This window comes from Labeo rohita, chromosome 6 (genome assembly GCF_022985175.1).
Source record: "Labeo rohita strain BAU-BD-2019 chromosome 6, IGBB_LRoh.1.0, whole genome shotgun sequence".
Classification (NCBI taxonomy): domain Eukaryota; kingdom Metazoa; phylum Chordata; class Actinopteri; order Cypriniformes; family Cyprinidae; genus Labeo; species Labeo rohita.
The window spans coordinates 12875442-12892955 of NC_066874.1; the positions used below are offsets into that span (position 1 = coordinate 12875442).

At 35.8% G+C, this 17514-nt stretch overlaps 1 protein-coding gene across 7 annotated transcripts in view; it reads right to left on the reverse strand.

Annotated features, from left to right (window-relative positions):
* LOC127166505 (centrosomal protein of 95 kDa-like) overlaps positions 1-17514 on the reverse strand; it is a 54910-nt gene that overhangs the window by 12986 nt on the left and 24410 nt on the right. For 6 of the 7 annotated variants that reach the window (XM_051111834.1, XM_051111831.1, XM_051111832.1 and 3 more), the window contains 10 exons: positions 13328-13395; positions 12937-13085; positions 8744-8858; positions 8118-8226; positions 7908-8044; positions 7710-7802; positions 5649-5775; positions 3736-3905; positions 3269-3343; positions 3015-3167 (listed from right to left, as the gene is read on the reverse strand). In XM_051111834.1, coding sequence (XP_050967791.1) covers positions 3015-3167; positions 3269-3343; positions 3736-3905; positions 5649-5775; positions 7710-7802; positions 7908-8044; positions 8118-8226; positions 8744-8858; positions 12937-13085; positions 13328-13395 — 1196 coding nt within the window. The remainder of the gene's footprint in view (positions 1-3014; positions 3168-3268; positions 3344-3735; positions 3906-5648; positions 5776-7709; positions 7803-7907; positions 8045-8117; positions 8227-8743; positions 8859-12936; positions 13086-13327; positions 13396-17514) is intronic. The other variant, XM_051111836.1, reaches the window with a different exon arrangement.

The following is a 17514-nucleotide window of genomic DNA, read 5'->3' on the forward strand; positions in this document are numbered from 1 at the left end:
CGTTGGCGATTTTGCATACGATGCATTAGAACTAAAACTTTTAGACATCTTAACCTGCTGGGGTTAGACAACATGCATAAGGATGCATGCCTTGCTTTGCCTTTTAGTGTGCAACTCCCTTTAATGTTACCAACAAGAGGAACTCTAGTATGGCGTTATTTTAATGACAAATGTCGAGAGTGCATTATTGTAGTGCGAAATCTCACATGCAGATTTCCTTTTCACCAGCATAAAACCGGATTAAACATGGTCAAAAGTTACCAACCAATCAGATTTCCACTGTCTGATGAAAATACTACATGAAATCTTATTTGCTGAGAGGGAACTGAACCTGGAATTGTTTTGACAATCAAAGATGGATCTGTAATTTCTTTACAATTTAATACTACTTAATCATATTAATCAAACATTAGACATGGCTAGGAATCAGTGCTTGGATAATTAAGTTGGCTTGAGAAAGCCAACTTACTGAAATCCGACTTAAACTTACAGTTATTATTATTCTTCTGAGACTAAAATTTCTGACTCTAACTCCTCCTAGAGCTTTAACTCTACAAACTCCAAACTCAGCCCAGATCTTCAGACTGATCTGACCAAGTGTGCTATATCTTTTCTAACTGATCGGACTTACGATTTTCCTAAAAATGATGATTAAAATGGGGAAAAAATCCCATAGACTTACACTGACGGAATGTTCAAATGAGCCAACACTTTTCAAATTCGAACTGTCAAAACTCCCAGAATCCTTTGAGACTCAATCAAACTTCCCTTCTATGTACTGTATTTCTAATCCATTCAAACTCATCTATCCATCTATCTATCCATCTATCTATCATCTAACCATTACTATCTATCGATCTATCTATCTATCTATCTATCTATCATCTAACCATTACTATCTATCTATCTATCTATCTATCATCTAACCATTACTATCTATCTATCTAACCATTACTATCTATCTATCTATCTATCTATCTATCTATCTATCATCTAACCATTACTATCTATCTATCTATCTATCTATCTATCATCTAATCATTACTATCTATCTATCTATCTATCTATCATCTAATCATTACTATCTATCTATGGCTAGCAACCAAAATCATGCTAGTAACTTGCTAATCATGCCAGAAACATGCTAGCAACATGCTAACAACTTGCTAATCATGCTAGAAACATGTTATCAACATGGTAACAACTTGCTAATCATGCTAGAAACATGCTAGCAACTTCCTAATCATGCTAGAAACATGTTAGCAACATGGTAACAACTTGCTAATCATGCTAGAAACAGGCTAGCAACTTTGTTAATCATGCTAGCAACATGCTAACAACTTGCTAATCATGTTAGAAACATGCTAGCAAGTTTGCTAATCATGCTAGCAACTAGCTAATCATGTTAGAAACATGTTAACAACATGCTAATCATTCTAGAAACATGCTAGCAACTTGCTAAACATCTTAGAAATGTGCTAGCAACATGCTATCAACTTGCTAATCATGCTAGAAACGTGCTAGCAACATTATGTTAGAAACACACTAGCAACTTGCTAATCATGTTAGAAACGTGCTAGCAACATGCTAACAACTTGCTAATCATGCTAGAAACAGACTAGCAACATGCTAGTAACTTGCTAATCATGTTAAAAACATGCTAGCAACATGCTAGTAACTTGCTAATAATGTTAGAATCATATAATATAGAATAATATGTTAATTATCTATCCATCTATCTATCCATCCATAAAACTATAATGAATTTCTCATATTTGTCATGACATCACTACATTATTATTCTGGGTTTAATGCACTTGCAGAAAATGCATATAACTGTAAATTCACTGTTTTATAGGAAAGTGCCATTGAATGTGTAGCTAATATAAAGTGGGTTTTCATGAACAAACCCCATCTAACTAATCAGATAAATAACTGAAAACAAACACTGGATAAAAAAAAAAACAAAAACAAACAAACAAACAAAAAAAAAAAAAACTTCCAATAAATATCCAAACAGCAGTGATTCAGTGATCAGTGCATTTATTGTGTTATGATATCTTGCGTTACTTACATCTATTTTTGCATTTGATGTTGATTTGATAGGAATTGTTACTTATACCAAATGAGAATTTATTGCAATGATTTTAAAATCAGTTGAGGCATTTGACATAATATGACATAACACTGATCTTTTAAACGAAGTCTTTAGAGATGGGTTTGACCAACCAAATGGACAGAGGTTATTTGTGTGTACAAATCATCCAAGTACCCAATTCTTAGCCATTTCTAATATAGATTACATTAACATTGTTAAATATTATTAAACTGGAAAGAAATTAAAGATCCATCTTTGATTGTCAATTAGATTTAGAGTGTAAATAATATTTTCAGTATTATCTTCGGTTAGTCATGGAAGTCTGATTGGTTAAAACGTTATTTATATAGCACCTTTTAAAACAGTGTTTATAAAGTACTTTACAGAGAGATGCATGTGTACATTCACAGAAAATAACAAAATCCAAACATAAAAGAGATGAAGTAGTAACAAAAAGTACAATAACTGTGTAAAATTCAACAATAAAAAAGGCCCTAGTAAACAAATCTGTTTTGAGATGCTTTTTAAAAGTGCATAATGATAACTTATGACAACCTTTAATTCCGGTGCGAAAATGAGCACAGAGAGATTTGTGAGTGCATAGGACACAATTTGAAGGCGCACACGCACGTTTTAAGTGTGCGCACTCTCTCTGGGCAAGAGCAGTGTATATCTGAGAGCACGTGTCCAGCTTTGTGCTAGAGCAAAGGAATCAGTGTGCAAGGGGAGGGATTTTTGCTTGCGTATTCTATTAATCTACTTTCACGCTACAATAATGCACTCTCGACATTTGTCATTAAAATAACGTCATATTCTAGCGGATATATAAGTAACTGCATTTCTGTGAGGGTAATTCTGCAACTGCATTAGATTTCAGGTACTTGGCATGTGTAGTGGTTGTGGATTCTGCACTTACTTGCTCTTCTTGTGTCTTTGCTTGCATCAGTCTGGAACGTAGCTGAGTATGATAGATGCTGTAATATTTTTTAGCACGAGCAACCTGTTGTCTCTGTTCTCTAAGCTTATTCTGAGCTGACTTCTGCTGTTGGATCCTCTCCCTGAACTCTCTCTGAAACATACACAGATATAAGAATCAGAGTTGTTGAGCTCAAAGTCTTTTCATTTTCTGTGATTTATTCTTAGTGTTTTTATTAATGAGTATGCCCTTACCAGGCGACGGTTGTGTTCCTTTTCTTTGTGGATTATCTGCACCAGCATGTCATGTCTTTTCTGAGCATCTTCTAGCTACAAATACAAACACACAATGAACTTGTACACACTGATCATTAGTCAGCCGAGACATATCAGTTGTTAATTAAAATCTGTCAACATGTGCTTACAGTTGACACGTTATTATTACATGCGACTTATACAGTATACATTGCTTACTACAACAGCGTTCAAGTGTGTAACAAGTGTTAAGAGCTCTGGCAGACAGCAACATTTTTTTGCCGCCACATTATGTTAATGTAAGGCCATAGAAGGCTCAGAATATATTATGTAGATTTATTCTTACATTTAGCCATTTTTAATTTTTATATTACAGAGGAAGTGCTTTAATTGTCATGCTGACAGTATGCTGACGACACTACTGTAAGTGTAAATGTTTAATTAAAACAAATTTAATTGTATCTCACTTGTTTTAAAAGTTTGGACTGTGTCTGCCTGTTCTGATTTTGGGAGGAGCTGAGCTGGTCAATCTGATGGAGTTGCTGTTTCCACATGCGGGACAAAGTGTGAGGAGACAGTTGCACCTGTGGAAACTCTTCCAGCAGAATGGGAAGAAGATTGTTGTCCTTCACTCTTACTAGGTAAAAAAAAAAAGGGCAGCATAACTAAAATTTATAGCTCCCATGGTGGTCAAGAAAATATACGTGAAGACCAAAAAAAAAACAAAAAAAAAAAAAAAAAAAAAAAGATCTGATAGAACATAAAGGGATGTAGATATAAAGAAGATCAGTAAGGTGCGGAGGAGTGAGACTGAACATAAGAATCAGAAATTTATGAACAATACAATACTTATACAACAACAGAAGCCAGTATAATCACAGAAAGAACTGGAGAACTGTGCTCAATGGAAAGAGTTCTAGAAAGAACACGAGCTGCAGAGTTCTTAAACAAATTAAGTTTATAGAGAAGTTTAGAAGTGTAGTAAGCAATACGTAGTAACCAGTACATTGATAAAAACTGCAGTGCTACTCATTGTGAGAGAGGGACAGTGATGATTGATATTACTTAAACGAAAGTATGCAGTATGCATTTTATTAACATAAGCTTCAAAGTTTAGGGTGCTATCGTGGACAACACTCAGACTCTTAAGCAGGGAAAGAAAAATTGCAGAGTTGTTAATAGTCACAGAAATATAATCGGATTTTGTCAGAATACATTTTAAGACTGCAAAGAAGACTTCAGTTTTACAGCTATTAACTTTTAGGAAATAAGCTGAAAGCCAATCTTTAATTTCAGAAACAGCTCGACTAAGAAAGTGGAGGAAAGGAATTTGAGGGCTTAGAAAACAGACAGAGCTGGTTGTCATTAGTGTAGAAATGAAAATGGATACCAGATTTCTTAAAAATAGGAAGTAAATAGATAGTAAATGTCTTGGTTAATGTTGATAAAACGCTAACTGTCTGAGATTTTAACATTCACGTTGATAATACAAATTATGCATCAGGACTTGCGTTTACAGACTTAATAAACTATTTTGGGGTCAAGCAAAACATCACTGCACCCACTCATCATTTTAATCATTTGCTAGATTTTAATTATATTGCATTATATGACGATGTTACTGACTACTACCTTGTATTGTGCAAGCTATTGCTTCCCTCAAATTAAAAAAAGGTCAGAGAAAAGTGTACTGCACCATGGTAAAACAGTAATACACATAATACCTGATAAGCAATATTGACGACGCCATTTACAAAAAAAAAAAAAAAAAAAAAAAAAAAAAAGTCAACCACCCCTTTAATTTTCTGTGAAGCTGCTTTGCAACAATTTGTATTGTGAAAAGCGCTATGCAAATAAACATGAATTTAAAATTAAATTGAATATATATATATATATATATATATATATATATATATATATATATATATATATATATATATATATATATATATATATATATATTTAATATCTGTCAGATAGCTGATAGTTGTGGCAATTCAATTGATCAGTTTCTTAAATGAAATAAATAAACATACGCACACCATCTGAGGTGCAGGTCAGAAAACCTTTCATTGAGAAAGTTTCATAAAGAAGACATGTAACCGCACACTCACTTGCAGAGAAGATTATTTTATTTTTTAAATAAAATAAAATCAAGAATCTTCTCTGCAAATGAGTGTGTGGTTACATGTCTTCTCTACGAAATTCAATTGATCAGCCATAAAGTACTGATTCTGTCAGAATTTCCTATAAATATAATTATTTCCCCTTGGGCTAAATTTACCGGTTTCTCTTAAAGAAGAGTCCTTGTAAACCATACAGTATATGCCAGTTTGTGTGTGTGTGTGTTTGTGTGCTCTGTCACTGGTTGCTGTCTTACACAAATGTGTCTCTCTTCTGACTGTCTGTTGGAGTTTAGCTCCAGAGGTTCGAGAGAAAGGTGACTTGGTGCAGGATCTGTGAACAGAAGGAGCTTCTCTACACACTGCCTGGTGGTATTCAGGCTCCTGCACAAATGCATAAAACAGTAATAACATAAAACATTAATAATAACTAGATCTGTACATCTTTGAGTATTCTTAAGGTTTTCAGCTTTGGTTTTGTTTAAATGAAAGAAATGTTTTAAATAATCACTAAGCACTCATTTGCACATCAGAATAAAACCGCACAATGCCATATTTGTTAGCCGCCACTTTCCTAATAACCTTACTGCATTTTAAATTATGGTACTGTAGGCACTTCTGGTTTAGGTAAGCTGCACACAAAAAGACTGAAACAATTTTTTTTTTTTAAAGCAAATTCTTGTGCTTTTAAATCTTATTCATTGCGCTGCACAAAACGTCAGTTTGACTGAATGAGCTGTAAAATTTCTTTTATGTGTTTTTTTCAGACATTAGGAGAATAACACAAGGCTTGGTCTTTTCAGTTTGCTGCATTTTTTCCCTCTTGATCATCACCTTTTGGAGTTCCCTTTTGAGGTCTGTTTCTCAACATTGTCTCAGAGCTGATGCGCTGGGGAAACTCTCTTTCTCCAAAAATGCTGAACCCTGATTGAATCATGCCTTTGCACCTTCAATAGCCAATGGCACTCAAGCGTGGGAAGGTCTGGCAGCTATAATAAGCCCTATCGTCTTTGAACCTTTCTCCTGCACTCAACTTCACTCCTGTTTTTTCGCAGTGGATACTCACGAGCCGAAGACTGAGGACAATCCCATCCTGCGGGCCAGTGAAAAAGAGATGCTGCTCAGAGCGTGCAATGTGAGTGACGGCCCAATCAAGGTGCCAGACTCACATGAGGAGTGCGATGGGGAGACCTGATTGCAGTTTCTGTGGGAAACTGCCGATCAAGTCTCTCTGTGCAAGACTTGCTGCAGTGTTCTGGAAGTCACCCACTACTGCGTCTCACAGATCGACAGCTGCGCAAGGACTCAGCAGCCTCCTTCAGGATGCTCCCTCAATCAGCTGACAGTGGCGCAGTGCCCATGTGCTCATCATTCTCTGCAGCCACAAATCTTGTATATAGAGGGCATCTTTCACCCTTGCCCTGAAGCACAGGATCTGGTCTCCTTCGGAACCAGAGAGAAAGACGCCTTGTCACCCACTGCCTCTGAGCCAGGTGCTTGGTCAGAGGCTCCAATGGATGAGCATAATCTTCCAGTGACCAGCAACTTCTGAATATCCTCTCTGATGTGAGGGTTTGAGATAAGGCCTGCAATGGTAAGCCTCAGAACAGCCTACGAAGAAGCGGATGGATGGCACTCTCCTCACTCAGACCAAGCCCATGACCAGGGAACTCAACTCCTCTTCAGAGTCAAAGGGGTGGAAGAGTATGGTTACTTGGTTGCGGTCAAGGAGGCCATCAGGGGCCACTTGCTTCCTGGTTCCCAAGAAGAATGGTGGCCTGTCTATGATTTTGGATCCAAGAGCACTAAATGGAAAGTTAGTAAAACGCTTGTTCAAAATGACCACTGTAAGAACCTTGCCCAAATTCAGCCCGGGGGGTTGGTTTATAGCAATGGATTTGAAAGATGCATTTTTCAAAAGATTTGAAAAAGAAAAAGAAAAAAAAGAAAAAGAAAAAGTGCTAAACAAAAACAAAAACACTATGGCTATATGACTATATCAACAGGAGTGATAATGCCATCCAACTTACCATCCATGCAGATGATGTAATTAAACCATAAGATTAATGATGAAGGACAGTACAGAACACAAGAAAGCTCTGGCAGTGTAAATAAACAAAATCACACAATCTTAAAACAAATACTGGAACAAATTTTCTGTAATCTGACATCTGAATGTGTAAACGGACTTAAAACTGACAAATAAAATTACCACCTTAAAACAAATGTTTTTGTGACGCACCTAATGTAATTTTGTATGGTACTGCATTTCATAACAAAACTTAATCTACCACAAATGAGAGAAAAACATCACTGACCATTTTCTGAGCATGGGGTCTCTCAGCGGTCATATCTGCTTGCTCCTGCAGTACTAATGGCTCTAGTCTATCTTTACAGATTGAGTCTGTGAACTACACACACACAAAATCAAAAACACAGTCCACAGATCAGGCTATTGGGCTATAAATCTTTTAAAGTGTAGGAAGATGCATTTTGGTGTAATGTATGGGATGTACCTGGGTGTTTCTGAGCGGTTGCTGGCTGTGACTGGCATTGTATGAGTCTTTGATTAGAACATCTTGCTGGTTAGAGTGCTGTGCAGGTGAAGGGAAGGGGGGCAATGAGTGTGTATGAGCTCTGGAATGACATGAACCTGGATAGAAACACAAGTCTGTTTAGTTGCCTAGTGTACTGTCACTTGTTGACAGTAGTGTGAGAGCACATACTTGACATATTAATGACACACTCCATGATGCTGTCGCTATGATGAGACTGTTTATCTTCCTCTCCTGGCTCACACATCTCCCCAATTTCATTTAGAGCACGCTTCAACATCTGCACCACAAAGCCAATTTAAGTAACACATATATTGTACAGTTATATATGCAGCATAAAATCACTAGAACACTACAGACTGCAATTCATTATCATTTACTCGTCTCTTTTTGCTCCAACATTACGTAATGCAAAATGTAATACAAACTGAGACACACAACAACAAAAAGACAAAAAAAGGACAAAAAAACAAAAAAAAAAAACAAAAAAACAAATATTGACAAACAGGTGTTGGTTTACTATGCTTACAGAACAAGATATTTTCAGTTGAGACAGCTCAAATATGCATTTTAATCTGGGACTAACCTTAAGCTTCATCTGTTCAACAGAGGCATGAAATGGTTTTTACATTTTAAATGGATACTAATATATTATGTCAGGCAATGTCAGAATGACAACAATCTACATATGTAATAGTGTCGCTTATTGTATTTGCACCTTTGGTGTTTGGAAAAAAACAAACAAACAAAAACACCACAAGATCAATAGAGAAACACCCATGAATTGAGTTACTGACCAGATCAAGTTCCTCCAGACGACGAGATAGTTTTTCTGACATATCATGTAGTTCTTGCTCTGCCTCCTTATTCTTCTGGCTACGCAAAGACAAAGAACTGTCTATACTGCTTAACCTGAGGGAAAGAGAGAAAAAGATCATAAAAAACATGTTTTTTTGTTTGTTTTTTGATGTTTTTAGGCTGTCTTTCTGTCTCACTGAACTACACTCTAAGTGACAGGAGTGAGTGACTGTATTTGAATTCAATGCCATATAAGCATTAATGTCTATTTAATGGCAGGTACAGGTAGTAATCAAATAATTTATACAGCACATAAAACGGTCAATCGATTCCTGACAATGTCAATTCTTAAAAAGATTGTTTAGTTGTACATGCGATAATAAAAATTGTAAAAATATATTCCAGCTAATTTGCTACTCATACAGCGTGTGAGTACTGAACTGAGTTCTTATTGTGCTCGAAAGTGTGTGGGCAAACACACACACACACTTGTGTGTCAAAATGCCATCTTTGCAAGTATCCTCATAAACACAATTGTTTTTGTCTTAAGTGAATGTAAACAAGAAAATGCATATGTATCAGTATATTCGATTTCTGAATTTGGTCTCAATGATTTGGTCTTAAAGCAAGGATCCTCCTCTTTTTTACACCGTGTTCAAATAGCAGAAGTTTCCAATAGTAGTGTAAAAAACTTCCGCTGCAGCCTTTACTAATGGCTGTGCCCATAGCACGGGATTGTTGTGATTTATTTATGTAAAATTCAGCACAGATAAATCTTCTAAAAACACTTGCGAAAAAAATTGTGACTATGTCCAGATGTCAATAAATTATTCTTTTGAGTGTATTTGGCTTACAAGAAAGAGTATTTTATAATGGATACTGACTGAAGGTGTTTTAGATTATTTATTTAGGTAGTCAGTGGTTTAGTGATTCTGAATGGATCTGTATTAGTACAGGCAGGCAGTTTAGTGATTTTTGGCATCTCCTTGTGGTCCTGTTTAGTATCGCAGCTTGACTTGTACTTATTTGTATTGAAAACATTTATTTAATTATTGATTGATTGTGGCACTATACACACATTGTGAATTATGAAAATTAAAAAGTAATTATTTATTTATTTATTTAATATTTAAATACATAAATAAATAAATTACTTAATTGGGGCTTCTTTTTTCCACTTCAATCACTAAACAGCAGAATAAAATTAAGCCCAGAGCTGACTACACCTCTGATTTAAAGTGTAATTATTATATTTAAACTATAACGAGGAATTTTTACTTGCCTTTACATTTTTGTTTTAAAAAAAGTGACATAAAAATAAAACTTAATTAAGATGAACTGCCTATGAGGCTTTGATTTTTAGTGTTTTAAGACTTGAGCAAGAACGTATCATAGAGAAGTCTTCTGACCAAACCGTAAGTCATTTAAAATGCTTATAAATTTAGGCCAGACTCAACCTACACCTAACCTGAAAATAATAAATAATAAAGGTAAAGGCGTTACGATTTATATACATACCGCAGAGCAACGCAGGGACACATTTCAGTATATTCACATAGTTTCCGCAGTTATCCACATTTTGGATAATGTTTTGACTTGTCATATGTATGGGGCTGTTGTGGATCCATGTATTGTAGTAGGTACATGCAGTCAGATCAAGGCGCTTGGTGCTGTTTGGAATCGCAACTTTATTGTTTAACATTTAAACAAGCTCACTGCTGTTGCACTGTACGCATACTATACTATTTTGGTGTGCATACATTTCTTTATATTATTTGGTGTTCTTTTGGACTCTCCAAGTCCACACTCTTCCGAATGTGTCTGTGAAGTTTCAGCTCAAAATACCACACAGATCACTTTGAAAATGCCTATTTTAAGTGGACGCAGAAACACGGTTTTCATGCATGTCTCTTTAAATGCAAATAAGCTGCTGCTCCCCACCCCCTTTTCCAGAATAGGGCTGTGCCTTTACAGTTCGTACTTCAGATACTCTGCCAGAAATATCTGTTTGGTTTTGATTATTATGTTTATCGCACTGAATGCAAGTCTATGTTAAAAACACACGGGTTACAAAAAATATCTGGGATGCCATTGTGCACTTAAGTCCGTCCCTCCATTTACATTTACTCAACTAATTTATCAGTAATGAATGTGGTGAATTATCATTGCATTGATGCCTTTGACATTATTATTGAATAGCATATAGTCTATACTATGTGTGTATTTGATATTGCTTTTCAGTCAGATGGAAATCCCTGCAGGAATATATTTAGTCTATGAACGTGGAGGCAAAAGTGCCACTGCTTTGATTTGATTGTTATTTTAGCAATAGCAGGTGGATTCCTCAACAATAATACACAAATATCTGCTATAGGCCACAGGCTGCATTTTAATTAATAGTAAGCTCAATAAAATCAATGTACGCCAGCACGTTTTAGTTCAAACACTGTCCTATACATACGACTCCCTAACTCTTTTAAAAAATATACAAGCAAAATTCATGTCTTTCAGTGAGAAAATGAACAGTAAAAAACAAAAACAAAAAAACAACAAGGACAAAAACAAATTAAAGGAATAACTAAAAATGCTACATTCTTTTGTAAACATATACCAACTTTTGTAATTAACTTATTTATTCTTTTTATGAACTGACAATCACAAACAAGCAAAACTCCACCGAATCGTTTGCACTCTTCAAATGTTTTGATGTGCAAAGACTTTGACTGCAGCTTAATGTTGATGTTGTGAGTGTATGCATTCTCGATACTTAGAAGAACTAAACTAGGGTGCGTTTCCCGTACAATGATGTAACTCAGTGATCAACCTCCATAGTATGATGCAGTGTTGTAGAAACGAACTAGCTAGTCACGACTGTTTCCCGAACACGGCGCATCAACATTACCAAATCGTGACCTGGATTTAGATCAATCAAATCAATGAACAAGTTAGTAAGTTGTGCACATGATTTAGTAAAAGGAGGGAGCGAATTATATTGTGCACACGCTTAAAAAAATTTTCCCGCCATGTGTGGGGATGCATAAGCCACAGTAAAAATATCCACTTTGATTACAGTGTGCTTGTCTTAGAAATAGGCCTATAGTGTTCATGACAAGTGAATTGTGAGAAAAATAGATTTTCCCGGGTTGTTATTTTGTAAAACATTAAGCCCGCTCCACTGCACTACCTTTGCGCTCACGGCTTGCGTCTTTTGCAGTGTCTCAGAACACTCGGGGGCTGCGGGGGTGTCCCGTACGCCACTGTTGGTTGACCAAAATTGTATTAATCCCTTAGTCGCAGAAATAAAATGAACAAATCCACAGGAAGTGGCGAAGTCACAGTCCGGGATAGACAGATTGTTAAAGGGGTCATTAGATGCAAAGTTCACTTTTACATGCTGTTTAAACATTAACGTGTGTTGGCAGCGTATGTACACATCTACCCTATAATGAAAAAATCCATGCAGTGGTTTTTAATTAATCTGTAAAAATAACATCCCCTTTTTCAAATCGAGCCATTCTCAGATGGCGACAGAGGCCGCTCCCAAGATACAGCTAACAGTCGACCTCCATTGTTTCGATGCCGGAACAGGGATGTAAATTAGACAAGAATATCTCAGATTGAGTGTTGCTGGATGTAATAATGAACATAGTGGTCGTTATTTACTCCCGACATCTGAGCCGCTAAAGATGCAGTGGATTACGTTTGTTTGTGAAGGGAATGCGCCTCCCGATCTACATAAATGTGTCTATGTTCAGAAAATCATTCGTAATCCAGCTTTACCTACAGCACAAGTGAGTATAAGGTTTTTTTTTATGAATCTCCGCAATCACATTTCCTAATAATGTGCTAGTTAGCAAGTTTTGCAACTAAACACGCTAAATGTGGCTAAAGTAAACAACGCTCCTCACCATATGTGGATTTTCTGCACGAGGGTGCCCTCTGGCGTCCAGTATGAATAAAACCTATTCTATTTTGCTTAAAAAAACGAAAAATTAAGCAGACATATACTAAACCATGCTTTTTCCAGTGTACAGAGGTTTACAGGAGTGTTTTGTTAATTTGTTTAAAAAAAAAAAAAAACAAAAAAAAACACTGAAGTGGCAAGATATCAGAACCACAATGAAAACCATGGTTAATAACAGAGGTAGGTATTGAACCATGGACTGTATTGAACTGTATTTGCATTTCTTACCCAACACCTTGTCTCCTGTCTCTATGGATGACATGAATTCCTGGTGATCTGTTAGTTTGCTCTTCTTCTCTCTCTTCTTTTTCCTCTACCTTTCTGTATCCATCTGGCTGGGTACAGGACACAATCTGCCTTGGAACTGTTAAGTCCACCTGAGCCAGGCAAAGACAGAGAACACATCAATGAATGTGGCACTTGCGTCACAAGTGAACATCAACAAATTAGCAATTATAAATTAGAAGACAGTGAATGCAGAAAAGTTGAGGGTAAAACACTGACCACAACATGCCATGCTACAGACTTATCTGTTGTTGTTGTTTTTTCTTCATTACATTCTTTCAGGAGGACAATAATGTTGTAATACTTCAAAAGTAAACAGTGGTGTGTGGCCAACCTTTCCCTGATGCTCAGATTCTTCTGAATCGACTCCACTTTGACATAATTCAAACTTCTCAGTTTCCACTAGAGAAAAACACAAAATTAGGATGTCCATTCCATTGAAGCATCTGAGAATGTATAAGGAATAATTTTACAAATATACAGTAAATTAGTCTGATACCATTTATAGTCTGAACCTTCTATTTTTCATTATATACATAAGAAGTCATCTAATGCTCACCAGAGCTGTATTTCTTTGACCAAAAATATAATAAAAATAGTATATATATATATATATATATATATATTTTACTTTATATATTATATACCTTTATTTTACCAATTCCAAACTACATCAATCTTAATAACTATTAATTTGACATATTATGATTTATAAGTTATACATGATTTCAAAATGCAAAATTTTACATTTTACATTTCTGACTGAAGAGGCCCAGAGGGATTTAAAATGTAAATAAAGTCATCATTGTCTCCTCATCTGATAGTGTCAGCTTGGTCAATTCGATATTAATACTGAATATATACCCCAATATAGCCAATAGTAGAGGTCGACCAATGTATCGGTTTTGCAGATCAATTGGCACCGATAGTTGATTGGTGGAACTATCGGTTATCGGCAAAAATCCATGCCGATAGTTTTTTCCGGGTTGGATCCGTTGCTGGAGCGGCTGAGAAGGTCGCAATTATACAGCAAAGTCCCTATAGTCTTTGTTATACAGCACGAGAGCGGCCTCTAGTGGCGGAAATCACTGACAGCACATGGGGTTTGCTTAGACACGTGACTGCCTGCCACACAGAGCGGGACACTTCAAAGGCGGATTTAAAACGTCAACAACGAAACGGTGTGTACAGTATACTGTAGTGCATGTTTTCTTGTCATTACTAAGTGACGAATTCGTTGACTAGATGCTGCATTAGTGGAGAAAGGACAGCAGTATACTTTTGCCCGTTTAGTGATCAAATAAAGTCTTGTAGACGTGACGTGACGTGTCCAGTGTGTGTGATACTGGATAGCTGTGAGTTCTTCTAGAGGCGGCGCTGCACTTTTGCCTGCTGTGTGACTAACATATTTTTATGTTTTGATTAGACAACCACAAATGTTCTAGAATAAAAGCAGTTAAATTGTGAAAGTACACAATATCCATACGTATGCAATTTCAATACTATGGCCTTTGTGTAGATATTTAAAGATGGCCATCTTTAGCTTGATTGTTGATGTAATGGTAACACTTTACAATATGAGTCCATTTGGAACATTAAGATTGATAAAAGCTGTAGAATAGAAGTACTGTTCCTTGTTAGACTGTGTTAATTTCAGCATTTACTTAATATTTTAAAAAGTTTACTTGCTTTTATAAACATTAATGAACTAAGTGTAATGATCAATATATAATTAATATTATTATTTTTATTCATTTACAAAGTATGGTTCAGTAGGCTACTTGTTTTTTTTTTTTTTTTTTTTTTTTTTTTTTTTTAAAAAGAGTAGAGCACTATTTATTTTCCGTTCTGTATCCATTTGTAAAAACTATCGGTCGATTAATCGGTATCGGCCAGTGTGGTCCAACCTAGTTATCGGTATCGGTAAAATCTAATATCGGTCGACCTCTAGCCAATAGAGTTTCATTTATATCACAGCTTGGCTCAGAGCCATTGAGCTAGGTAAAGCCACATTTGACAGCGTGTGACAGCCACAATCTCATCCATATCGCATTATATGTATGTGACTCTGGACCACAAAACCAGTCATAAGGGTCAATTTGTCCAAAATGAGATTTATAAATCATCTGAAAGCTGAATAAATAAGCTTCCATTGATGTATGGTTTGCTATAATAGACCAATATTTGGTCGAGATACAACTATTTGAAAATCTGGAATTTGAAGGTGCAAAAAAAAAAAAAAAAAATTGAGAAAATCACCTTTAAAGTTGTCAAAAGAAGTTCTTAGCAATGCATATTACTAATCAAAAATTAAGTTTTGATATATTTACAGCAGGAATTTTACCAAATATCTTAAATGGAACATGATCTTTACTTAATGTCCTAATGATTTTTGGCATAAAACAAAAATCAATAATTTTGACCCTTACAATGTATTTTTGGCTATTGCTACAAATATACCCCAGCGACTTAAGACTGGTTTTGTGGTCCAGGGTCACATATATAAAATAGCATTCTGTGTAGAATTCAAATTTGTCAAATACATTTTCTGGTCCACGCAGAATTGCGCATATGATCTGCTCCGTGCTATCATGTCTCTGGACTGGAGCAGACTGTTTATGTGCTGCAGTGGTTTGTGTGACACAAAGTGAAATCAGACTTCATTCGACCCAAAAGAATACAAATTTACACTGCCCGCATTGTTCTCTATCCCCTATATAGTGTACTACGTGCCATTCACCACACAGAAAATATTAACTCGCAGCTTCAGCAACTATTTATAGTATAGTGGGTGGGATTATTCGGATTCTAGAGAGCATTTGATTGGACAGAAAATTTGATGAGAACTGAAATGCAAGATGATGCCATTAAAATCGTTGATCCATATTGGAATAGATTTTCTTGTGCACTCTTAGTTTTGGCAACAACTCCTCTTCTCTAAAGCAGCGCAACATGGCCTTGCCCCCTTTGTTGCATGTTCCTGGGGTGGGGTTTATGTAAATTTCAGGGTTTGTGATGTCAACATCCCGTGAAAGTAGCTCGATGTAGTCCCTACCAGCCATATTCGTAGGCATTAAACTTTCATAATTTTAAAAGACATAGTATCTCTGTTTGCACTGAACTTTCAGGGTTGTAACTGCAGATATTGTTTATGCTCAGACAGCAACATTACACACTAACTAATGTTAAAAAAGTGAAAATCACAATCAACCACCCCTAAAGGTTATCTAAGCTAGTGTGCTTCAAAACATGACAAAATTCACATTTGATTCATTCCGTGTAAAATCAACCAAATTTCAAAAACTTCCCCCGGTTCAAATTTTTTGATTTTGCTAATATTTTTTATGAAAAAAGATAGGCATGTATAGCGATGGAAGCCAAAATAAAAAGTGTCATGGATGAATATTTACTGAGTAATCAACTGTTTTTTCACCATCTTTCTGACAATGACTTCAGAAAGATGGCAGCATCATATTGTTATTTTTACACAGGGATTTGTAGGTCTCTTAGTAAAATCTGTTGACTTTAGCCAACTTTGTTACATTATGTGCCAATGGTGACTATTCAAAAATGGGGAAACAGCACTTTTCTTTTTTTTTCTCCAAAGTTTGGATGCCTGTAACTCAAGAACTACGTTAATGCATTTTTAAATATTATTGGGTCTTAAACCTTCTTTTCGCCATCTTTATTTTAAAGGCCCTATAAGTTTCTGTTCCAGAGATATTGGAATTTTAATATGGCTCCAGAAGTAAATCGTTAAAATGTACATATTTTCAGAGGTCAAAAACCAAATGTGGGTCAGTTTGCAAAAATATGATACATCTTTTCTTTTAAAGAGGAATGTCTGAAGAATAAATAATGTTGAAACTAGACATGCATCTCGTAAATATTCATCCATGACATTTAATATTTTGGCTTTCATCATAAATGTCTATCTTTCTTAAGAAAAAAATATTAGCAAAATCAAAAATTTGAGCAGGGGACCTCTGGTTGAGTTGACATGGAATGACCCATTTAGAAGATATAAGCATTCAAAACGAACAGTCTCTCACTTCTGCCAATATGGATCAATGATTCTGACATCACCCTGCACTTCAGCTTCTCATCAGATGTTCTGTCCAATTAAATGCTCTCTAGAACCATCCCCTGCACTATAAGTAGTTGCTGAAGCTGTGAAATTTTGAAAAATCGGTCACAGAATTTGTATTTTCTATATGGTGACTGGCACATAGCACACTATATAGGGCAGATGTTCTCAACTCTGGCCTGCGAGATCCTGCAGATTTCAGCTCCAACCCTAATCAAACACACCTGAACAAGTTAATCAAGGTCTTTAAGATCACTAGAAACAAAGCCACTAGAAGGCAAGCCTGCAACCATTAGCCTAAAAAAAGGCATAACGGCTAATGCTAATGCTTCCGGTCTGGCAGTATGTGGGAAAGGAGACCAGAGGCCGTGTTTTTTTTTTTATTGGATGTCAATGAAGCTTTACTACGCTAAATAAACTGCTTTTTAGAGGAA